At 37.7% G+C, this 23,979-nt stretch overlaps 1 protein-coding gene across 1 annotated transcript in view; it reads right to left on the bottom strand.

Annotated features, from left to right (window-relative positions):
- The window catches only part of EDIL3 (EGF like repeats and discoidin domains 3), a gene marked incomplete at both ends in the record, with an annotated part of 256,953 nt that overhangs the window by 162,897 nt on the left and 70,077 nt on the right, over positions 1-23,979 (bottom strand). The window contains one exon of the mRNA XM_080362067.1: positions 22,209-22,337. Coding sequence (XP_080218193.1) covers positions 22,209-22,337 — 129 coding nt within the window. The remainder of the gene's footprint in view (positions 1-22,208; positions 22,338-23,979) is intronic.

Here is a 23,979-nt window from a genome sequence, read left to right as displayed (position 1 = left end):
CATGACAATGATTTATTCTGTGACTGCATGCCAGATTAACATCTTTCCTTGCTCTATGTCTTTCTCATCAGCAATATATATTTACCCACTGATCAAAGAATTATTCTGCTGTGTGTCATACCATCCATTTTCCATCATCTTGCCCACTCCTTTTAATATCAGCAGTAAATATTACAGTAAATCAGATTATTGGTTATAGAGACATAACAAATCTTCAAAAACCCCATAAAATTACTTTGCCATTTCTTAAAACACTGTTAAAACAGATTTAAATTAAGGTCTCTAGTACTTGTGTGTACTTTTCAGCAAACAATTGAAAATATCAAAGAAAGAGAAAATTCACACCTCAGAAATTTTTACAGAACAAGAAACACTAGAAATAATCAGAAATAAGGGTTAGAGTGTTTCGTTACTCAGGTGATGGAAACATAAAGAGAAGCACCTGAACACTATTTACATACAGAAAATAAATCTGATGCTGAAAAGCTTTCTGTTTCCTTTTTAAACACAGTATGCTGATAAAGATAACAAAGTTCAGTAAATTGGAGATTATGACCTCAAAATATGAAGTGATGTTTCTAGGCAAAGATGTAACTGTGTATTGTAACACAGCAGTAGTTAGGTAAATCCAGGTAAACTACCCTGAAGTACACATAGTCATAACAATGGCATTTTCCACCTACTTTCAGAGCAGAAACCGCCAACTAGATCAGCTGGGCTTCCCTCACATCATCAAATTCCCTACTCTAAAATCCTCTCTTCTTTCTGTGTATGTCACATTTGTAAGCTTTCTGAGAATTGCAAAGCTTTAGACTCTTCTTCATCTTCCTTGCAGCAAAATTTGGGTATAATGATACACCAGGATTTACAAGAGATCACACTATATTTCCTAACGAACTGTTCTGGTCCTAGAATTTATGAATCTGCATAGCCAATCAGAAATCCAATTCTATTCAAGTTGCAAGATTGTGAATAATGGAGCCTGAACGCTTGTTAAAAATGATACAGTGCACTTATATTAAAAAAAAAACCCAACCAACCAAACAAAAAACTACACAGACTAAGAATCTGTTCCAGTTCTTTGGAAAATGTTCAAATCATGATTTACCAAATGAACTGTTTCATTTATGAATGTAGTTACACAGGTAGTGTGGCATGATTTTGTTTACCATACAATCTCATAAACTGAGCATGTTTTTCTACTTTCTCTGAAACATGACACTTGTATCCTCACCCCCTCTGTCACCATTTTGCCCTGAAAATGGGTTGGAGGACCCTTCTCCAGGTTCTTCAATACTTTCTGTATTCCCCAAGTATGTAAATGTGTAGTCCTACAGGCAACACAGTCGTACAGGTTACATGTGTCACCCACTAATCAGCAGAACTTAATTTTCCTGAATTTTCACTTGAACTGTGGAAACAGTTCTGTCTCTTTCTTTTGTGCTACTACTCAGCTGCTTTGCTAGGTGGTTTTTATTCCATTTAATCACGTTCCCTTCATCACTTTGTTCTCACCAGGTAGGCCATTGCTGTTATGTTTCACTGTATTGCACGCTGGTTTTCTATTAATCACATTCTCTTTCCGGCTCCGATTGTCACCGGACAGATCATTGCCAGTGTGTTTTATGTGCCACATGCTCAGTAATGACATGAAAAAAGAATCTGTGTTTATAAAGCAAAACTGTCTCCTTCCTATCCAAATATGGTAGCAGAGACTGTAAAGGTACAAACAAACCGGATTTGTTAAGTTGCACCTGCAAGTCCCAACTCCTCTCCCACCCAACCAGTAGACTCCTCAGGTTCCAGGAAGACCTGTCCCACCAAGCTAAGTGACTTCAGCACAGAAAATACAGCTTTCTTCTTGGTTAGGCCAAAGTCATTCAGTAACATCACATCTCACAGGAGAATCAGCCCTATAGAGCTGAAGTAGACAAGAAAATTTGCAAAGAAAGGCAAATAGTAGGCAACAAGCAGGGCTGTCATTTAGCGCTGCCAAGTCAAAGAATAGTGGAGCTACAATGGACCAACATGAATTAACTCAGTTCATGAGAAACACAGATACAAGACCATTACAGACAGAATGTAAAACTAAATTCAGTGGCAAACAAAATTATCTTAAAAAAATATGTCATTTAATTCAATTCTGATTAACCAGATTATTGTAGTTTGATTATTTATTTTCCTAAACAGGGGCTGGTTATTTCTTTAGAAGTATTGCTCTCAGTTTGATTTCAGTAAGGCCAAAAAAGAACTGTGTAATTTAATTCTTTCTATATTTAGCCATAAGATGGATGAAAGAAATGCTTAACACATCCCAGTTCTAAATGGTATCAAGATTCATAGCCTACTAGTTTAATATTCACGTTCCTTATTTTAGAAAACTTTATTTCATGGTCTTTGAGCATTCATAAATTCAGTTGCAATACTTGAAACATAATTAATCTATTTAATTATGGATTTCTGATTCTTTGAAAGTGCTCAGGTTCCTTCTTCCACCCCAATAGGGCAAGTGATGAACACACTGATGTTTTCAAAGTATCCACAACTTGCATTCAGATTGATGGATTTAATTAATTTGTTTATGCTACATTGGTCAGAGTCTGTTGTTTTAAGAAAACTAAGACTGATCCAAATGACACTAGCAGTAAGGACAAAGTTAATCCACTGCTTACTTTTGTTGCTGACTTAGGCTAATATATTGTTCAGCTATGAGCTAATGACTCCTGCAGATGTTTCTTATTTCATGCCAGGAAAAGCAGAAGCTAAAATTAAATATTTTATTTTTATGACCATTATAGTTCTCCTTACAACTTATAATCTGTTCAGTAATATATTTGAATAAATCAAATAACACTGACAATGAAGTTTTCATATCTGTAAAAATTAATCTTACAGGACCAAATTCTGGCCTCATTAGACTGTTTATAATTAGTAACATAACTGTTGATTAAAAAGCTGACCTGCCTAACAAGGAGAGGAAAGTGATAAGAATCTTTAATGAAGACATACCTCTCTGTCTCTTTCAACAAGAGTATATTTGTGCTTAAATACGTTGGCCTATCTCTGTCTTCATACTATTTCACAACCTTACTGCCCACACCTTACTTACACATGGACAAACTCAAGAAGACATCTTCAAGGATGTCTTTTGTTTAATGCCAATTCAATTTTACTTTGCTCTATTCAGAACAGGATATGGTGTTCTATATTTCTAGATAATAGTAATCTAATACACTGAGTTTTAGCTGTTAAAAAATATTTTTCTTTCTTGCTTCTCAGGGCTTTAAGGCCTGATACATAATCACAATTCTCTTACAAGCCTCGATCTTACCACTGCCTGTGCATTCACAGATCTTCTGCCAGTACAGGGCTGCAACAACTTCTAAGGACCTTTACTCAGTCATATCTATGTATCTAAGAATCTCTATGGACAATAATAACTCTCTTTGCCAGACTGGGAACGTTATCAGTTCATATTCTCCCAACAGCAGAAAGCTGGTTAATGTAGTGGAAGGACTCACCAACCAAGAGAACAGGGTTTTTATGTGCAGAACTAAACACAAAAAGTGGTTTTGAGTATCTGAAAATGTTGTGCTTTGTGTTTTACGATGCCTTTTAAACACCATTAATCCTTAGACAAGTATATTCCACTGAGCCTGAAAATACTGATGTCTGTACTCTAAGTTCTCACTGAGAATGTAATTTTCACCTTAATTAAATGTAACTTGTTAGTTTGTATGTTAACATCTTGGAACTGATCTTTTCAGCCTTCCTAATCCTCTAGTCACTGTAGCTGGTGAATAAACTAGGAAATAAGCGTTTTTTAATGAATGCATATGTTACTATCAGGTTGGAGAAGAAATGGACATAAAAGATCTCAGTTTTCCTGTGCTGGCACATTTCGAATAACGCGTTACATTTTCCTCAGCTACACCCTTTCTTGGCACTTACCACTCATTGCATCTCATGGTACACCGTTTCTGGGATCACCATGTCTCTGTCCTTGTCCGTCTGACATGCTGTCAAAGAACATGGCTGTTCACCATACCTTGGTGAAATGCCTTGGTAACAACCACACACCAAAACACTCAACAGGAAGCAGCATTTGGACATTGTGATTGAAAAGCATTGTAGACATCTGTGCATGCATCTGTGCTGCCATCCAGCGAGACCTAGACAGGCTGGAGAGTTGGGCGGGGAATAACCTAATGAAATTTAACAAGGAAAAGTGTAGAGTCCTGCATCTGGGCAGGAACAACCCCAGGTTCCAGTATCGATTGGGAAATTACATATTAGAGAGCAGTGTAGAGGAAAGGGACCTGGGGGTCCTGGTGGACAACAGGATGACCATGAGCCAGCACTGTGCCCTTGTGGCCAGGAAGGCCAATGGCATCCTGGGGTGTATTAGAAGGGGGGTGGTTAGTAGATCTAGAGAGGTCCTCCTTCCCCTCTACTCTGCCCTGGTGAGACCACATCTGGAATATTGTGTCCAGTTCTGGGCCCCTCAGTTCAAGAAGGACAGGGAACTGCTGGAGAGGGTCCAGCGTAGGGCAACCAAGATGATTAAGGGAGTGGAGCACCTCCCTTATGAGGAAAGGCTGAGGGAGCTGGGTCTCTTTAGTTTGGAGAAGAGGAGACTGAGGGGTGACCTTATTAATGTTTATAAATATATAAAGGGTGAGTGCCATGAGGATGGAGCCAGGCTCTTCTCAGTGGCAAACAATGATAGGACAAGGGGCAATGGGATCAAGCTGGAACACAAGAGGTTCCACTTAAATTGGAGAAAAAACTTCTTCTCAGTGAGGGTGACAGACACTGGAACAGGCTGCCCAGGGGGGTTGTGGAGTCTCCTTCTCTGGAGACATTCAAGACCTACCTGGACATGTTCCTGTGCAACCTCACCTAGGCGTTCCTGCTCCAGCAGGGGGATTGGACTAGATGATCTTTTGAGGTCCCTTCCAATCCCAAACATACTGTGATATTGTGATAGACACTTCCTTTGGCCTCCTCAGTGCAACCTCGCAGGTAGTGTCCTGCTTCTGTCATTTTTCAGGAGATGGGACAACCTGTCAAGCTGCCAGAGGCCACAAGACCAGTTCAGTAGATAATACAGTCTGATTTTGATTACAGTTTTAATCCTTTATGAGTTACAGTAGGAACGCAGGCAGTGTGTGCTTCGAAATGATGGACCCAGTTTCAAAGACATAGTGATTTCAAAGTGGGTCCATCTTTTTGCAAACACGCTGTATTTCTGCAGAATAAACTTCTGAAAGAGCACAACTGAGCAAGTATATGCCTCTTCTTTCTGGTGAAATCAAATGTGAAGCTAAGAGCCACTTGCATGAAGGATTCATTTAAGTATGCAAACATCTGAGAATCGGCTGTTCTGGTTAGTCCCAGCCTTCACACCCTTTGTTTTCTCTCACTGGATAATCAGTACTATCTTTGCCTGAGATCCTACAGCAACACCTTCTTCATATGGCTGGACTGAACCTCTTCCACAACTCCTCAGAGAAGAGAAAGAAAGGACAATGAGAACACACCTTGATCATCTTTTTCCCCAGTGATGGCGTTTTATACAACACATCTAACACTTCGGGGACTACCTTGCTTTGCTGGCTTTTGTTTTGTTTTCTTTTGATGGTTGCTGTTGTTTGCAGGGTTTTTTTTGTTTAGTTGGTTGGTTAGTTTTGTTTTGTTTAATAAAGCACATTAATTCTTCATTCATAGGCAATACTTCTAGCCTTAAATGCACATTTGAAGCTGTAGTTTCCTTCAGACTAAGGTTGAAATGAGACCAGGCCATTGTTAGTAAATATTCCTAAAGGTTGAATTACAAGCCCAAAAGTCAATTAAAAGACAAATCCAAACAAACAAAAAAAAAAAAAAACAACCAAAAGCCCCCACAAAACAAAATGAAAAATATATGAATATAGACATAATCTTTAAAACTTGTTATTCTATTCCATTATTTGATCATCTTTTGCCTGCATCTCATTATACAAACTCTGTTCTCTTTTCACAACAGACAATTCATGTAGCTTCCTTTGTTAGCAGTCTCTAATAACTCTCTCAACATGTTTCCCATTATTTGTACTTCAAAAAGCTTAATAAATACATACTAGAAATGACCCATACGGCATTAAAAAAAAAAAAAAAATTCCTTTGCGTTTGAAAAATTTAATTTGCATGATCTAGTTTCTGTTTGCATGCAAACACCTTGGCAGACCACTAATAGCTAAGTGAATTGGCAGTGTTGCAACTTAGGTTAAAATTTAGGCCTCCTCTGATACAGTGAAGACACCAGCAAATCTGTAATATTGATTTGTCATAGGTCCTCTTTATTTAGCAAAATCAATTCAATTTTGGCTTGCGTTTTGTTTGCCTTGTGTTGTCAACTCTTTTTATTCCAGATAGAATACTGAAGAATGAAACACTTTGCACAACATGGGCATCACTCCACTTAGATACATAGAAACTTGCACAGACAAGAGTAACTCTACTGTCCCCCTGTTTACACTATAAAAGGCACTGGACTCCATGAAAACTGTTAAGTATGTTTAGAAGAAAAATTAACATTAAGGCAGCTACCACAGCAGCAGCTATTCTTTCCTCTCTATTTTTTTCTACACCAAAGCCATGAGGAACTACAAAATATCCTGGCTGGGATTTAGAGAAAGGACTCCAGCATTTACAGATACTTTGGACTTATCTTCTGAAATAGAAGCTCTGAATCCCTGCACGTGCATGCTGATCGCTCCCAACACTGTCTTCCTGAGTGAGGTACATTACATAGGATAAATTGCTGGAACTTGGACTTGTTTCCATGTTCCTTTTGGTGGGTAAAGGAATAACAAATACATTACCTAGATGACAGTTGCACATCTTTCTGCAGCACTTTGTGTGTATGCACTAATATAGAAATGGAGAGCAAGAAAGAGTTGTATATGAATTGAAATACAGTATTTGACCACCTCTGTAAGGTTTTGAAGTCTGAGAATTTGTATCCTACTCTCTATGTAGGAAATGCTCATATGACAAACCTAAATATTACAGGCTATTTTGATCACCCTTGTTAGTTCATTAGGAAAGGACGAAAAAATAAGTGTTGGATATCAGAGTTTTATACATATAGACAGATTAAAAAGAAAAAAAAAAAAGATTATATATGCATATCTTGTACCTATATATTTGGAAAAAAATAAATATGGCTTTGCATGCATCCATGCCTATTTTAATTAGATATTTGTTGAAAGCATAGATTGGAAGAGTGAAACTACGTGTATTTGCACCAATTATGCATGAAGCTGAATAGCATCATAAATACCAAGGAAGCTGAAGTGCGGCTTCATGAGAGCATGTATCTTGAATTCTACCTCACCTGTTCTGATTTCAGCCACAAAAAAATCAAGCTCATGTACAAGTCAGCCCCTTGTGCATGCTTCACACTTCTGAATTGCCCGGTTTACAGCAGGATCAGTCCAGTGCATGATTCAAATGAAGACAGTATGGATGACTGAAGAGTTTGTACCTTAAATTTATATTCTAACAGTATAGATATAACCAGAGAGGACCAGCTGAAAATATAAATTTTAATCTAATTGATTACTTTATTTTTTTTTTAATTTAGGAAATACTATATTGACCCTTTTAATGGTGCAATATCAATACTCAAACAGCTGTTCAGCTCAAGTAATACATTTGAAATATTAATTCTGCAACCATAATTCAGTATGAATTCTCATGCCCTAATCATTTTGGTCATTAATATTACGACATAAATATGACTGAATCATTATTAATCATTATTTTGTATCATCAACAAATTGAGAAAGCTGTACAACTGTTATACAATATGAAAAACTCCCAGTATCTCTGAATGAAATTATTCATCTACTTCATATAGTCAGCATTTCACTGAAGTGCTCATTCTGGGGCCAAACTGAAAAGTCAAGAAAAAGGATGCCTGAATCATCTTTCCATTAAATAGCTGAAGCGTGAAAACTTATCCCGAATAACACCAGTGCCACACCAGAGTGGCTGTACCTTTTCCTGTGTGTGCCAAGATCCAGTATCCATGGATGCACATGAAGATAAGCATGCAGCTTATAGTGGATTTTCACCCCCAAAACAACCATTCCAGATAATTTAACAAGTAAATGAAGAAAGAAGAGAGGAAACAGTGGGTGTCCTTCAGCCTGGTTGTTAACATCTGACATGCGGTAATGCAGCTCAGGCACCTCTGAAAAAATAGCAACAAATCCGGACAGAAAGCTGACTTTACCCTGATGTGAGGTAAGGACGGTAAAGACATCCCTCAGATGGGTCTTTATGAGCCAGCTGGAGCCAGGATATAGCAGCACCATTTCAGTTCATTCATTATGCAGATTACACCAACATCTCATTAATTTATGCTGAAGGGTTATAAAATAAAAGTATTTCTCTGAGAACTGAAAGGACTTCTTTCTTTCTGTTATTTTGACTTATAATTTTCATAGAAGTTCAATAATGATCTTTGGTCTTTCAAACAATGTAATCATAGAATACTAGGTTGGAAGGAACCTCAAGGATCTTCTGGTCCAAACTTTCTTGGTAAAAGTACAGTCTAGACAAGATAGTCCAGCGCCCTGTCCAGATAGATATGTAAAGTGTCCAGTGTTGGAGAATTCACCACTTTCCTGGTGACATTATTCCAATAGCTGATTGTTCCCATCATGAAAAATTTCCCTCTTGCGTCCAGTCAGAATCTCCTCAGGAGTAACTTGTACCCACTGCCTCCTGTCTTTTCTATGGGGCTCCTTGTAAAAAGGGAGTCTCCATCTCCTTTGTAGCCACCCTTTAAATACTGGAAGATGGAGATAAGGTCTCCCCTAAGCCTCAGTTCTCAAGGCTGAACAAGCCCTGTTTACTCCTTGAAATAATCCCTGCATTTATTCAGTAGTCTAAAAGAAAGGGATTTTCAACCATAAACTTATTATTAGGAAGTTACTGTAATTAGATCTATATTTGAAAACAAACACATGAAGAAACAAAACCCAACCAGCCAACACAACAAACTCAATTAAGAGCTAAAGCATCCAGTAATTCCACTTATCAAGGTAAAATAGTATTATAGTAGTATTGCTAAAAAAAAATAAAAATCTCACCTGGTGCGTACCAGCACAATTCTACATTCAGAGTTGTGCCTATTTATACCAACAGCTCTCTGTCTTTAGCATACTTAAAAATAAAGTATATTTGTTCAAGACAATACTAGCTGTATACATTCCAGTTTAAAATTTTAACAAGTTCATTTAGTTTACTGGAATTTAACAGAAAAAATGGTTAGAGAGTTGAGTAGATCAATTATTCCACAATGATTTAAACACTTAAGAGAATGTTATTTCTGAAATGGTGTGCTGAACAGCAAAGATCAGATCTTGCATCCTTAAGCAAATGACTTAACAAAGATTTTAAATTAAAAATGAATGAGCATACAAAGACATCAGATCCTACAAAGTTACAGAGTGTAAAGAAATTTCTAAGCTACTAACAGCAACTTTTCCTATTAGAAAGATTGAATTTATTCAGAGACACATTAAGCAGTCTTCTGCTTCTGAGAAAAAGAATATTTATTACTGGAGAAAAGAAAAAGGGTCTGTGAACTATTACATCTATTTATAGTATCAAAAATATATTGCTAATTCATTATTTTAAATATAAGCAAACATATATGAGGAGGAAAACATAAGTAAATGTGATTCCAAATCATGTTGTGTTTTGCTCTGCTTAATGAGCCCTTTATATAAATAGTTTTGAAAAAACATCTGGAAAATAACTTTGAGGAGAAAAGAAAGAAACAACAGTAATGTCCATCTGTCTCTGGGTTTCAGTATTCAGCTTTTAATTTTTGTTTCTTTTACTCTGGAACTGCACTACATTTAGAACTTGCATTAACCTGGACACCATCGGGCTTTCCATCTGATTGTTTTTGCCTAAGAAGTCTAAAATCTTCTAATCTGAATCTGAATCTCCCAGGATGCCAGAATTATCATCTCATTAAAGATCAATTTGCCTTTTCAGCTTCCTTCTGGCATTTTTATTTTAGTAAGTTGTTTCCATGCTGTTGAGTCATATCCTTCTGCACAAAAATCCAGGAGAACACTGTATTATATAAAATAGGGACATAAACAGAGGCAGTACTTTAAGAACATTTAAGTCTAAATTTTATGAGAAATCAGGTCATCTGGTTTCTTCAAAAACAACAAAACTACTTACTTTACATTAGCCAAGAAACTAAAGGAACGAGAAAATGAATCTATAAAGCTACCACCCTATTTCCAGCAAAACAGAAAACTAATTAATCCCTGACCCTTATTGATAATTCTTAATGAGTGGTGTATTTTAAAACTGTAAAAAAAAAGTTCTACAACTCTTCATTTCTTCAGAATTGGACAACAACATACGGATCTCTGATTTAGAATTTGGCAAAGATAATGGCGAACATACAAAAATGATCTAACACAAGAAACTCTCCTAAGGGCAATAACAATCTATGAGTAATTTTAAAAATAAAACGTGTATTTTATATGTTTTTGACACAAAAATACAAATACTACTACTACTAAGAATAATAATAAAAAGATGGTGAGACACCTATATTAAACACATAGCTCTTCAAGCTTTTACAGAACCAAGGAGTCTAGGACAAGGCCAAAGTCTGTGCTGCAGCTGATGAGCCTCTGACAAGCATAATATGAGATTCTTCAGAAAACACTCCCTTGTTCCAACCAATTCTTGCATGGCCTCAAAGAAACTACAGATCACCAGACCTTTCGTCACCAGCCAAAAATAATCACTGAACAACAAAAGTCAGCATAATATGGAACTTCATTTAGAACACCCTAGCAACAATGTCAGCAAGTCTAACAGGCATCTGGACTACTTCAGATGTACTAATGGATGTGAATGTGCATAGGGTTGTGCACCAGAATATTTTTTCATTAGATCTCAATGTGTCACATACTGGATTCAGTTGCTTTAATCTGCTACAGCTGTTATCCACCAAGATTTCTTTCTTTCAAAGTAGTTGAAATATTTGCAGATTCTTTTTCCAGGCAACTTTAGAGTACCTATCCAGAGAGCAATTTCCCTTGGTTATTAACATCAGCTCTCCACAGATTTTTATGTGCTGCCTATTTTACTGGGAGATCTGCTAAAACATAATTGGCTTATTCTACCTACTTGTTTGAAGTCAGTTTAGAATATACCTGGACACAGACACAACACATTACTAAGGAAGCCACTCTGTGGGGGAGTATGGTGGGTCCACGGATTCCCTGATGGAGGGCATGGGACCAGAAATTAGCCTTGAAGATATGAAGGCCTACCCGTGAGAAAGATGGGAGTAAAGGAGTATCCGGAGATGTTAAGGATGTACCCGTGAGAGAGAATGGAGTAGAAGAGTAACATTGATGATAGCAAAATTAGCCAGTGAGGTGTTACTGCTGTAACTTGTAACCAATAGTGAAGAGACACATGAATTGGTAAAACTGTATAAAAATGCACTTGTGGCAATAAATGACATCTACTACTTTCATCCTGGAAGAACTTGGTCTATGTCATTAGTCCGTCTCAACCACAACACCACTCTTATTTTTTTCTGATTGTTCTTCTGTCTCCTCTTCACCCCTTAAAGTAGAGCAAAAATCCTGGTCAGCTGAAGACAGGAACTCAGTGCAACTCGACCTGTCTCAGAGGTGACGATTCACTTCCAGTACGCACAGCCTAGGCAGGTCTGACCTTCACTGTGCCAAGTCCTGTTTCTAGAGCATCATACTTTTAGAACACTCTATATACTTGGAATTTCCAGCACCTCACCATTTTGTCATAGTTGCCAATGACTTCCAGGCATGCTTTTTCAAACATTTTTGTATTCAAGACTTGACATTGGTGTTGGAACTTCTAATCAAAGCATGATAAACTCCCGAAAGCTTCATCCCTCTGATAGAAAACAGGGGCTAAGAGTATGTTTTTCAGACCAACTCGTGCTCACAAACTTATCTTTGCAAGGTCTCATCCTGAGCAGTAGCTCTGGCAACAAGAGTCTATGTTTTTCATTTGTCCCTTTAATTGGACTAAAATGCATAAAGCCTCCCTCAGTATGATCCTCTGCTCTTTTGTCAAGCATTCTAGTGTGTGACTACAACTACTCATTCCTTGTCAGTTTGTGCTTTCACATAACAAATTTGTAAATAGGAAAGAAACTATATTTTTTCAGTTGCCAGCAGCATCCTGGGCTGCATCTGGCAAAACATTGTTAACAGATCAAGGGAGGTTGTTTCACAAAGACAGTCAAGGAAGAAGAGGACCAGGAGTCGCACTCTTTGTTAAGGAGAACTGTGAATGTATAGAAGTCAACTATGGCCCTGTTGGATGCCTTGTGGTCAAGAACAGAGGGGTCATCTCCAAGGTGGATCTTATAGTAGGCACCTGTTACCGACCTCTGAATCAAGACAGTAAGGCCAACAACATTTGGGTCACTTAAGCAAGCTTCAGGTCTAAAGAACCTGGTTCTTATGGATGACCTCAACTACCCAGACATTTGTTGGAAGAGCAATACAGCAGCTCACGTGTGATCCATCAGATTCCTGGAATGCATAAAGGACTGCTTCCTCATACAAATGTTAGATGTGTCAACCAAGAATGAGTCACGCCTAGACTTGGTACTCACAAACTGAGAAAACTTGCTTTGTAATATATTGATTAGTCACAGCCTTGGCTGCAGTGATCACAATATTGTGAAGTTTGGGATCCTGCTGAGCATGCTGAAGGTTAGTATTAAGACCACATTTTTATATTTTAGAAGAGCAAACTTCAGCTTGCTCAGAGCTCAGCTAGGAGGGATTCTGTTGGAAGCTTCTATAAATGATAAAGGAGCTAATGAGTGCTGGGAGATTTTCAAGAATGCTCTCTTGGAAGCAAAAATCCAGTTCATCCTCTTTAAAGGTAAGGGAAGTAGGTGAAGCAAGAGAAACCCTTGGCTTAACTGCAAGGTTCCAAGTCTGCTCAAAACAAAAAGATAAGTGTACCTGAGGTGGAAACCAGAATAATACCTTTTGGGAACTACAAGGGTATTGCTAGCATGTGCAGAGATTCAGTAAGAAAAGCAAAAGCTCAGCTCAAATTGAAATTCATCAAAGATGTTAAAAACTGTGAGAGAAAGTTGTCCAGGTACATAAAGAACAAGCAGTAACAGAAGGAAAATACCGGCCCACTGCTAAACAGCAGAGATGAAATAGTTACCAACATCGTCAAAAAGGCAGAGGTTCTCAGCACTTTCTTTACTTCCGTCTTTTCCAGCACTATTGGGTCCCAGGCCTTGGAAAAAGAAATCCAGGTTGATACTAATGCAGACCCACCATCAGTGAAGGTAGAGCTGGTATGTGAACTATTACAGAAGGTTCACCCCTACGAATTGATGCACTCTGGCAATGCTCACCTGAGGGTGTTAAGAGAGCTGTCTGTCATAATTGCAAGGCTGCTGTACATAATCTTTAAGATGGACATTGAAGGATGTCTGTGGATAACTGAAGAAGGCTAATGTCACCCCTATCTATGAGAAGGGCTTAAAGGAGAATCCAGGAAATTATAGGCCCATCATTCTTACTTCAGTTCCTGTGAAAGTTATGGGGGCAATCACAAGTCAAATGAAGCATGTGATTGGGAAAAGTCTGCAAGGATTCACCAATGGCAAATTGTGCTTGACAAACCTGACCACCTTCTATGACAAAGTAACCTATTCAGTTGATTTCTCCAATGCTTTTGATATGGTTTCTCATAGCTTCCTCCTAGAGAAACTGATACATTATGGTCTAGACAAGTGGTCTGTGCGGTAGGTGGGAAACTGGCTGACAGACCATTCCCAGAGGGTGGTGGAAATGGCTCCTTTTCAAACTGGCAACCTGTTGCCAGTGGTGTCCCATAGGGATCAATATTGGTCCCAACACTGTTTAATATCTTCATGCCTGGTGCAGATTGCCTGTGACAAATGGAGTGGCAAGAAGATTCTTTAGGTCCCTTCCAACCTGGTACTCTATAATTCTATTAATATTTTAATATTAATAATTCTATTATTCTCTATAATTCTATTAATATTTTACTATTCTCACCAATTTTGAGTTAATCCCATATTTTCACAAGAGATTTAATAGCAATCAATACCAAAGGCAATTCTTTTGGCATAAACATTGTAAAATTATCAAAAATTTTCTGCACTGCAGTTACTGCCATCTATTAAGCCATTCTACTCACATGTATTAATATTTAGTCTACTCAATTTAGATTTCTGTGCAGTATGCACTCTTCAGACAACCCAGAAACTGAAAATTAAGACAAAATTTGTCAAATTATTTTTATTAATATCTATTGATTGTCTTTCATCAGAATTCTGTAAACTCTAAGAACCTCTCCTAATGAGCCTAGTGTCCTGATTATATGACAGTTCCTGTTTTAAAACCTGTTTTATTGTGAATTTCACATACAACACTGCTGTAATGGAGATGTAAAACTATAGGCTATGGACTTCGGAGCAGTACACTGAGAAACGTCCGCAACATACTGAATGTACAACTGGTACAGCTTTACTAAGAGGGAATTTAGTACTCCATATTCATACTGCAAATTCGGATCATAAGGAAAGTAATAAAAGAGTGCACTTCAAATACCTTAACAAATACCTTGGGGGATATTTCCCACTAAAACCAACCAAACAAAAATCAGATTCACATAAAATCAGCTTCATTTTCATCAGGTGCCATGCTGATAGGGCTCCGCTTAACAATTTCTTTCATTCCTCGAAAGTGGAAACCCGGACATTATTAAGAACCCTGCAGCAATAAGCTGTTGCTTAAGAAAACAACACTTACCCTCTTTGCCCACAAGGAAAGAAATCAACACAGAATGCAAACAGGTATCATAGATAAAGCCCAGCAGAGAAGAACTTGCTTTCTACCTTCACTCTCCCAATCCATCTCACTTTTTTGTTTTTTTTTCCCAGAAGAGACTAGCATTCAACTAGGAAACCTGATTTTATTTCCTACATTCAAATAAACACAGGCTCAACACAGTCTTCTGCTGTTTCACTTTTATATCAATAGAACCATTGAAACAATGTTCAAGAACAAGAATATTAACAGACACTCCCTTCATCTGCAGTTTTTCCAAATAAATCAGGATCAACCAAGCATGACCCTTTACCAAAGAACTCTCAGCGATATAGTAAAGTCTCCTGTAAGCAATAGCAATCATGGTGAATAAATAACTTAGGTAGATTCTGTCATGATAACAATAAATAGAGTCAATTTAGGTGATGCTACATATATATTAGTAAATACAGATGCTGAAATCTGAAGTCCACTCTCTGATTCCCGATATGCTGGGCAATCTGCACTGAGTTCTGTATTATACTAGGGTGACTACTGCTAGCAGGCTGAGGGACATGAAAAAAAAATCCTAAAATCCTTGAGGAAATGGAGCACTTGACATATGAGGAGAACCTAAGAGACCTGGAACTATTTAGCTTGGAGGAGTCTCATAGAAATAAAGACCACAGAGCCAGGGTTTCCTCAGTGGCACACAGTGACATAACAAGAGAAAATGTGAAGAAACTACAATTCGCAAAATATGGCTTAAATACATTTCAATGTTGGAGTTAGTTGATTTGTTTGCTTGGTTTTATGGTGTTGTTTGTTTGTTTTCACCTTCCACATAATTAAACACTGCTATAGATTGTCATGAGAAGCTGTGAAGTCTCCATCCTTGGTAGTATTCAAAGCATGTCTAGACATGGCCCCAAGAGACCTGTGCCCCTTATAATCCCTTGAGAAGCAGGGTTACAATAGAGATCTCCAGAAGTGCCTCTCATCCTCAAGTACTCTGATTTTGTGATTGCCAGTGCTTTAATTTGCAATATTTCAGGCTTCCTAATTTAGAGGTAAGGCAGCTATATTCATATCAGTTGCATACTAGATACACATGACATTATACCATTAGAATTCTTTTGTAAGAATGGATTTCATTATTTCTAACTTACGAAGAAAATCCATAGAACATATGTTCAGTGTGTGGTGCAAACAATTCTCCTTAAATAATGTACTGTAGAACTATAAAAACATCTTTGAAATCATTCAATCATTTCCACTCATGGCATTAAAAAGCACCTGTAACACTGACTGGAAAGCAATGACAGAATTTTATCCTTTTTAATTTTATTTGACAAGTTGTAGCCCTGTCAGTATAGAGTTCAAGGCAGCAAAGGTAAAGAATTAGGTTGTGCGAAGAAAGCCAACAGATTGTGGAATGCTGGTTTTAATCCATCTTACTGAATTTTTATTTAACACCATGAAAAAGGAAGAAACCCTTTGATTCCTGTGTCCTAGGCTCAGAGACAGTAGCTGTCAAATAAATAGTTTCCCTTGGATACTGGAAAGACTAAACTGATACAGAAAACACTGTAACGTGAAAAACAAAGAATCACACAATTTCTTTTTAATCACTTGGCAGAATAAAGGTGTAATGCAAAACTGGCATATCACTTTTTTTCTCTTTTTCCTTTCAGATGTCCTCCCTTTTCTCAGCCACAACGCTGCACTCAGACCCAAATTTCTTGTATTATGTGTATAAGATCATTAACTTGCCTTTCCACCCTTCTAAAACGCACACAGATATTTTTACTATGTTTTTCAACGAGTTCCTCTCAGTGAGTATTGACAGCTGAGGTAAGAGAGCGTAAAGACACTTTCCAAAAGGGTACCAATAGTCTGTTCGAATGTAGCTTTCAAGAGTGTTCCCCATTCTTCTTTAATGTGCTCATGGCTTCTCTACCCTCCTTATCATCATATATCATTTTTTTTTCCACTTACATAAACTAAACATCTTCATCAGTTTTTTTTCACTTACATAAACTAAACATCTTCACCAGTTTATCCTCTCAGACAGCTAGAGAATTCCAGATTTGGAAGATCAAAACTGAATACCTGTAAGTTGCTCATTTTTCAAATGTGAACAACATGGTTACTCATGTTACAAACTGTGATAGCCTTACGGCATACTAAACTTGACTGCTCTTTCAGCTTTTGTCTTCCATCATGTATTTCTCTCCCTGATATCCCCTGTGCACATGTCAAGCAAAACAGAAAGTTTTCATGTGAAAATAGATTTTTCCCAGTATTATTTCAATGTCTATGGCCACACTGACATTGTTCCCCTCATGTACTGTCTATGGCTAAACTACTTGTCTTTCATCAATTACCCATGTTGATTAGAAGGCATGCTAATAGTTTTCCTGAATTTATGTATTAAAGACTTCTATTAATTGTATGTATCAGTTGTAGTTTATGGTATTTCTGTAATTTGCATGGCTTCTGGGAATTACTTGTGAGCTATTTAAACGATATAAAGTCTGTCAACTTGTCATCTGTAATGTATTCCAATAACAATGTTAACTACATGTGAATCTTTCTCAATCTAGGTTAAAATGCAAGTTTCCAAAGATATAGACTGAAGTCTGCTAAAGAGGTAACTTAGGCCATAGGGTTGTTATTATCTTTGGAAAACATACTACTGTTTGGGAAGCTTGATATAATTAGCTTCTATCTGTTTAGCTAAACCCTTTCTTATTATACCTCACTGGAGGATGTGCTGTACTGAAAAGAACCAAAATGTACATTCTCCTGTCTTCCTCTATCTTATTCTCTGCTGATTCATCAGATAATCAGAATCTGCTGTGATACACAGAGCATTGAAATGACCTGGCTGCACAAACAGGGTGTTTTAATAGATGTGTTGTCTAACTTCAACTCTTTTAATATGAGTATGAATAGTATTTAATATAAGGAAACACAGGAGATAAGGAAGGATTACCACTAGAGAAAGAGTGAGATCAGGATATGATTAATAATTTAAAATATATAAATTGCTCTTACAAACAAAACTTTGTTTTACATACACATGAAGTTGCAGGGTGAGAAAACAGTGGAGACGAATGACAGAGGAGCCAGGATTTTCCACAGGTAAATTTAGAAAAAAACAGCAATAATGAATATTCTGAGATTGAAATAAGGTGCTGTGATCATGTTGGGTTTTTTTTTTTTACATCTTCGTTTTATTAACATAATAAAGGGAGTTACATTCTTGAGTTCTTGAAATATTCATGCAGTTCCCTGTCTTGAATCTTTGTTGATCAACTTAGGTAAGATTTCAGCATAAATATTTAATCTTCTTACCTTTATGTACTTTTATGCATCTATCTTTTTTCCTTTACATGAATTTATAACTTCCTATCTGTATGGTATTGTTTTTTATTTACCCACTTTAATGTGTGATCAAGTAAAATCCCTGTTAGCTTTTACTGTGAAATCCTCCTGTCTGAGGTGTGTTCCTTGGAAGTTTGTGACTTTCCAGCACGTGTCTGGAGATCAACAGTATCCTGCCACTGGAACTGAATAAAGTCTAATAGCAAGGTAACTAATGAGAGGGCCACATAGAATGTTCAACTACTTTTAAAATCTGCTGTGCAGCCATTTAGAGGGGAGAGAGATTGACATAGGCTCCTCTTTGCGTTGATTCTTAACTTTAATCCTCCTCTTCTCTTTTTACTCAGACCCTCCTGACATCATAAGTGCCTAATTTGCAATCAACTTAGTGTTTTCAACTACACAGGAAATTGTCAAGAAACTTTTTTGAGATACTAAGGGTTAAGAGAAATAGCTTTTGGGCAATAACTCATTAAAAAGCCAAAAAACAAGTAACCTTTGTCAGCATTTCTTCAACAACCTTATATCTGCTAATAAACACTCTTGGTAAAAGTGATCACATGGGGTCTTGCAGTATTGGGCTCCTCACAGACCCACCTTTCAACTGATTATTTTACGTGAAACATTCAGTGTTTGAATTAATGGAGACTAATTGACTAATAACTTACACTATTCATCATCATTTTTACAGGAAAAATTGAAACATCATCTTGATTTTTTTTCAGTGGTTTATATGACTCTGTGTAGGGGAATATAGTGCTGAAAAAGCCTCAGGCAGCCTTTACTAAAATGCAAAAGATTATTTTAAAAATATTCTAAAAGTACTGGAAAAAGTAATGGCTAGTAATGGCATAATCACACAGGACAAACAGATTAAATTAACAGTCTGGATTTTAGCTAACATAGGAATATTAATAAGTCATTTACTTAAACAATGTTGTCCAGTAGATACTCCCTCTGGATTGCAAACTAAACATGTAATATTCTGCCTGTATAAACTCTGTGATTACTACATATTCTCAAGCCAAGCACTCTGTTTGCTTATGCTTTACTCTGATTACCAAACTGAGATTTTGTTCAAGTGTTACAAGAATCTAGTTAAGTGTATGTGTATTTTTTTAGTCTTTTTTAGTATTTAGTTGTAAATTACAGTGGCAATTATCACAATATGCTTTTATTTCAGATTCACTCAGGTTTGCTATCCTCCCAGATACGAGCAATGCAATTTCCTGAGAATCAAGCACATGATAAAGCCCCTGAAGTAAAACCATGTCAAGGTCATTTTAGGGTAGCATGGTATATAGATGTAGGATAAATTCAGACTCTTCAAACATATATAGAAATGGTAGGGAAAGGGATGGAAAACAGGATTCTGAGGCAACATCTTCTGACTTTTTTATTGACTGTACTAAAGGGAGCAAGCAGTTTCTTGTGCAACTCAAATGTTAGGTAATAACCATAGTATTTTATGGTTGGAAAAAGATGCACTTGATGTCTGACCAAAGTTGGTCATGCTCTCACAAGAAATAGTTCATTTGCCTGCAGAAAACTTATGTTCAGGGAAATCAAATTCAATCCAAACTCCCTTGAAATTGTATTGTGGAGACTTAGAATTCATTCACAGAATAACATTATCATTATTTTTAGAAGGGAAAAACAGAAAACAACAACAAAAAACCCACCCAACAACCCTGGGTTCCTGGACCAAGTTCTACTCAGCTTATTTCACGATAGAGGGATATATTTAATCCCCAGAATCACATATTTGGGTTGCACCTGTTTAGCCTTTATTTATTTATTTATTAAAGAATGAAAACCACACAGATTTAGGCTGGTTGCAGTGTTAAGCTGATCCTAGCTGTGGCAGTTTCACAGTATCACAGTATCACAGTATGTTTGGGATTGGAAGGGACCTCAAAAGATCATCTAGTCCAATCCCCCTGCTGGAGCAGGAACGCCTAGGTGAGGTTGCACAGGAACATGTCCAGGTGGGTCTTGAATGTCTCCAGAGAAGGAGACTCCACAACCCCCCTGGGCAGCCTGGTCCAGTGTCTGTCACCCTCACTGAGAAGTTTCTTCTCAAATTTAAGTGGAACTTCTTATGTTCCAGCTTGATCCTATTACACTTTGTCCTGTCATTGTTTGCCACCAAGAAGAGCCTGGATCTGTCCTCGTGGCACTCACCCTTTATATATTTATAAACATTAATAAGGTCACCCCTCAGTCTCCTCCAAACTAAAGAGACCCAGCTCCCTTAGCCTTTCTTCATAAGGGAGGTGCTCCACTCCCTTAATCATCTTTGTTGCCCTACGCTGGAGCCTCTCCAGCAGTTCCCTGTCCTTCTTGAACTGAGAGGCCCAGAACTGGACACAATATTCCAGATGTGGTCTCACCAGGGCAGAGTAGAGGGGAAGGAGGACCTCTCTCGATCTACTAACCACCCTGCTTCTAATACACCCCAGGATGCCTTTGGACTTCCTGGCCACAAGGGCACAGTGCTGGCTCATGGTCATCCTGTTGTCCACCAGGACCCCCAGGTCCCTTTCCCCTACACTGCTCTCTAATATGGAATTTCCCAACCTATACTGGAACCTGGGGTTGTTCCTGCCCAGATGCAGGACTCTACACTTTCCCTTGTTAAATTTCATCAGGTTATTCCCCGCCCAACTCTCCAGTTTGTCCAGGTCTCGCTGGATGGCAGCACAGCCTTCTGGCATGTCAGCCACTCCTCCCAGAACCAAGGCTGTTGGTGTTGCCTTTTTGCCCCAGTTTGGTGTCCTACAGCACCACTGGCAAAAGCAAAACGGGTGAGCACTACTCAGCTGTCACAGACTGAAGCACTTTAGTGGAACTCAGACTGATGAATCGCAGACACGGATTTATGATATGAAATACCAGAAGGGTCGTACTGCTTTCAAATATTCCAGCTGTCACCAGAAGAAACGCAGGCAGGGCATGCAAAGTCTTCAGATAAGAAGTACTTTGCTTATTTTCCTGATATGAACAAAATGAGACACTGCCATCTCTTCTGTAAGTCAATGTTTTTCTGTATGTTTTACCCTTCTATCCTAACTCTCACAATACTATGGAAGAGAAAATGCACCTATTTAAACAGTAGCATCTGTTTATTGCTTTGCTCTGCCATACGTGCTATTATACCGACTTTGGGATAATAGAAGACTTTGGTCAACTTGCTGCTCCTTTGTTCGATCAAAAATAGTGGGATGGCTTGTGATACAATGAGCTGTCTACACTTTTCTCCCTTGCACTTTCATTTTATTCTTAAGTTTTCTTAAGACCTGACCTGTCAGATGTTTTGGAGCTACTTCTCAAAATTATGTTTACTCTGAGTCAAACTCACATCACAAAATTTCAGTGCATTTGGCTTGCACTCTGTGCACTCATATAATGACTAATCACAACCTCCAGCTGAGTAATTGTTTTGAAATTTGAAGTGACTACTCTGCGTTATTCTGGTTTCTCCTATACGATTTCTGTAACTTGGCTTAAGTAATTACTCTTCAATCAATAATAGGTACCTAGACATAAAACTATCAGAAACCAAGCTTTAAATGGTCATTGATCATCTGAAGGATATACAGAAATATCTAATTACATCGATCTTTGAGAAATGTTGATAACTTCAAGTCACAGCTATGAACTTTTCTCTTTGTGAATGCAAGCACTGAAGTTCCCTGAGTTATTATGTTCTACAGATACACATCAGATACTATTTTAACTAGTAATTATGATTTAGACATCTGTGATATACAGATAAGGCTAAGAAACCAATAATGAACAATAGAATGACCACAGCACTATAAAAAAAATGCTGTAGACACAATGACCAGTTGGCCAGCCACAGACTAATGGGATATTCAAACAATTATTCCAGTATTTAAAGTTTGCACTTACCAACCTCCACAATACTAGAGCAATTAGGGTCTGTGAAGCCTTCAGGGCACTCGCATGAGTAGAAGTCATCATTCAGCCCTGACAGACAGATGCCACCATTTTTGCATGGGTTGGAGTCACACACATCCCCTGTGGGTTAAAGAAAAGGCAAAAAAAATCCTGCATGAAACTCTCCAAAAGTTATGCACAAGCTCTAAGTATGGCAAACTGCTGATGAGAAAGAACAGAAGCAACAAAGACCTCTATGTCCTTTGAATACCTTCTGCCTAGTTCAATTTTATATTTAACAGCACACCTCTGTGTAGTCATCTTCCCCTAGTCTTCTGCTCCATTAGATGTGATTCTCCTAGAGACATGGATAGCTATTCATTTGCAAGATACTATAAAAATTAACAAAAACTCCACAATTTTTAGATTTAACTTATTTGAAGTAATTCAGGATATATATTTGGAAAGGAATTTACCCAGGATTTTACCTCTCCAGGTTCCCTTCAACATAAAGCTTAATGGTGGTTTCAGTTCATGCTCTAGGCTTATCATCTGGTTCATAAACAAAGAACTGCTGCTGTAGTCACATCATCATGTGCTCCGGACTTATGCATTCTTAAATCACTCAACAGAACAGATTTGATCCAGATCAGACATTGGCAAACAGCTTTATTTCTGCCAAATGTGGAGCACAAAATTCAGGCCAGCAGTGTGCTTCTACATTGGTTATATGTCAGTCACATGAAGATGAATTATATGTGATTCCAGGATAAAGTTTGCCAGTACAGACTAAAACCAATAAAGAGTTTTGAGCAGTTTAATTCTAAGGGTAAGTTTACACCCTACCAATAATTTTTGATGTGGAGCCGTATGACCAGAGCTGCTGTATGTTCATGCTATGCCTCAAAGTGAGGCTTTCACTATGACTTGTGACCCAACTATTCCACGGCAGGGAAGGAGGCTAAAGGACCTCAGGGGTCCTTGACAGTCCCCTCCATGCCCCAGGGAAGTCTGTCACCTTCTACCAGAATTCATTTCAATTGCAGAATCAGAAAGAATCAATTAGAAGCAAAGTTATGTTTTACTTCAAAACTATGCTATGCCATGAACCAGCTATGCATCAAAACTTCCTGGGATATGGGGCAAGCACTAGCACAGTGCGTAGCTTTAGTCTACCTGAATGATGCTAAACAAGCAGATGTTGCTTGCCCTTCAATTGCTCTTCGTTGAAGACACCCTATTCAGTCAATTAGCATCACGGTGATAAACAGCAGTGAGACATAAACTCTGAAAGACATACCACAGGACTACTACATGTGCTTGGAACTTGAACATGTCTCCAACACTTTCTTGTGATTTCCTATCCAATATCATGTGAAGTGATCTTCAGGAGTAGATATAAAAGAGACAACAGAGTGTCTGTTCAAGTCTTGTGACTCCTCAGTTTTCACAACCTTAAGGAACCCCACCCTATCACAGTTCTGTGGAAATACAGGACTGCATCTTGTTCCCAGTGGGATAACTGGAAGGAATATTATAGAGTGCTCTACACTGTAGTCAGCCTCAATTTCATATTTTTTTTCATCAGATAATCAAATATATATATATATGTGCACTCTTTATTTACCTCAAGCTTCATCTTATAAGATAGCTCTGTGTTCTTTATTGCTCAGTATTATTTCTACAAATACAAATAATTTGTGTGGAACAGTTTTGTTTGCAAATTTTTTGCAAATATAACTTAAAGCAGCATCTGCAGATAGGTAATTATTAAAAAATAAGT

The sequence above is a fragment of the Nesoenas mayeri genome (genome assembly GCF_963082525.1).
Source record: "Nesoenas mayeri genome assembly, chromosome: Z".
NCBI classification, from domain to species: Eukaryota; Metazoa; Chordata; class Aves; order Columbiformes; family Columbidae; genus Nesoenas; species Nesoenas mayeri.
This window is presented reverse-complemented; position numbering and strand designations above follow the sequence as displayed.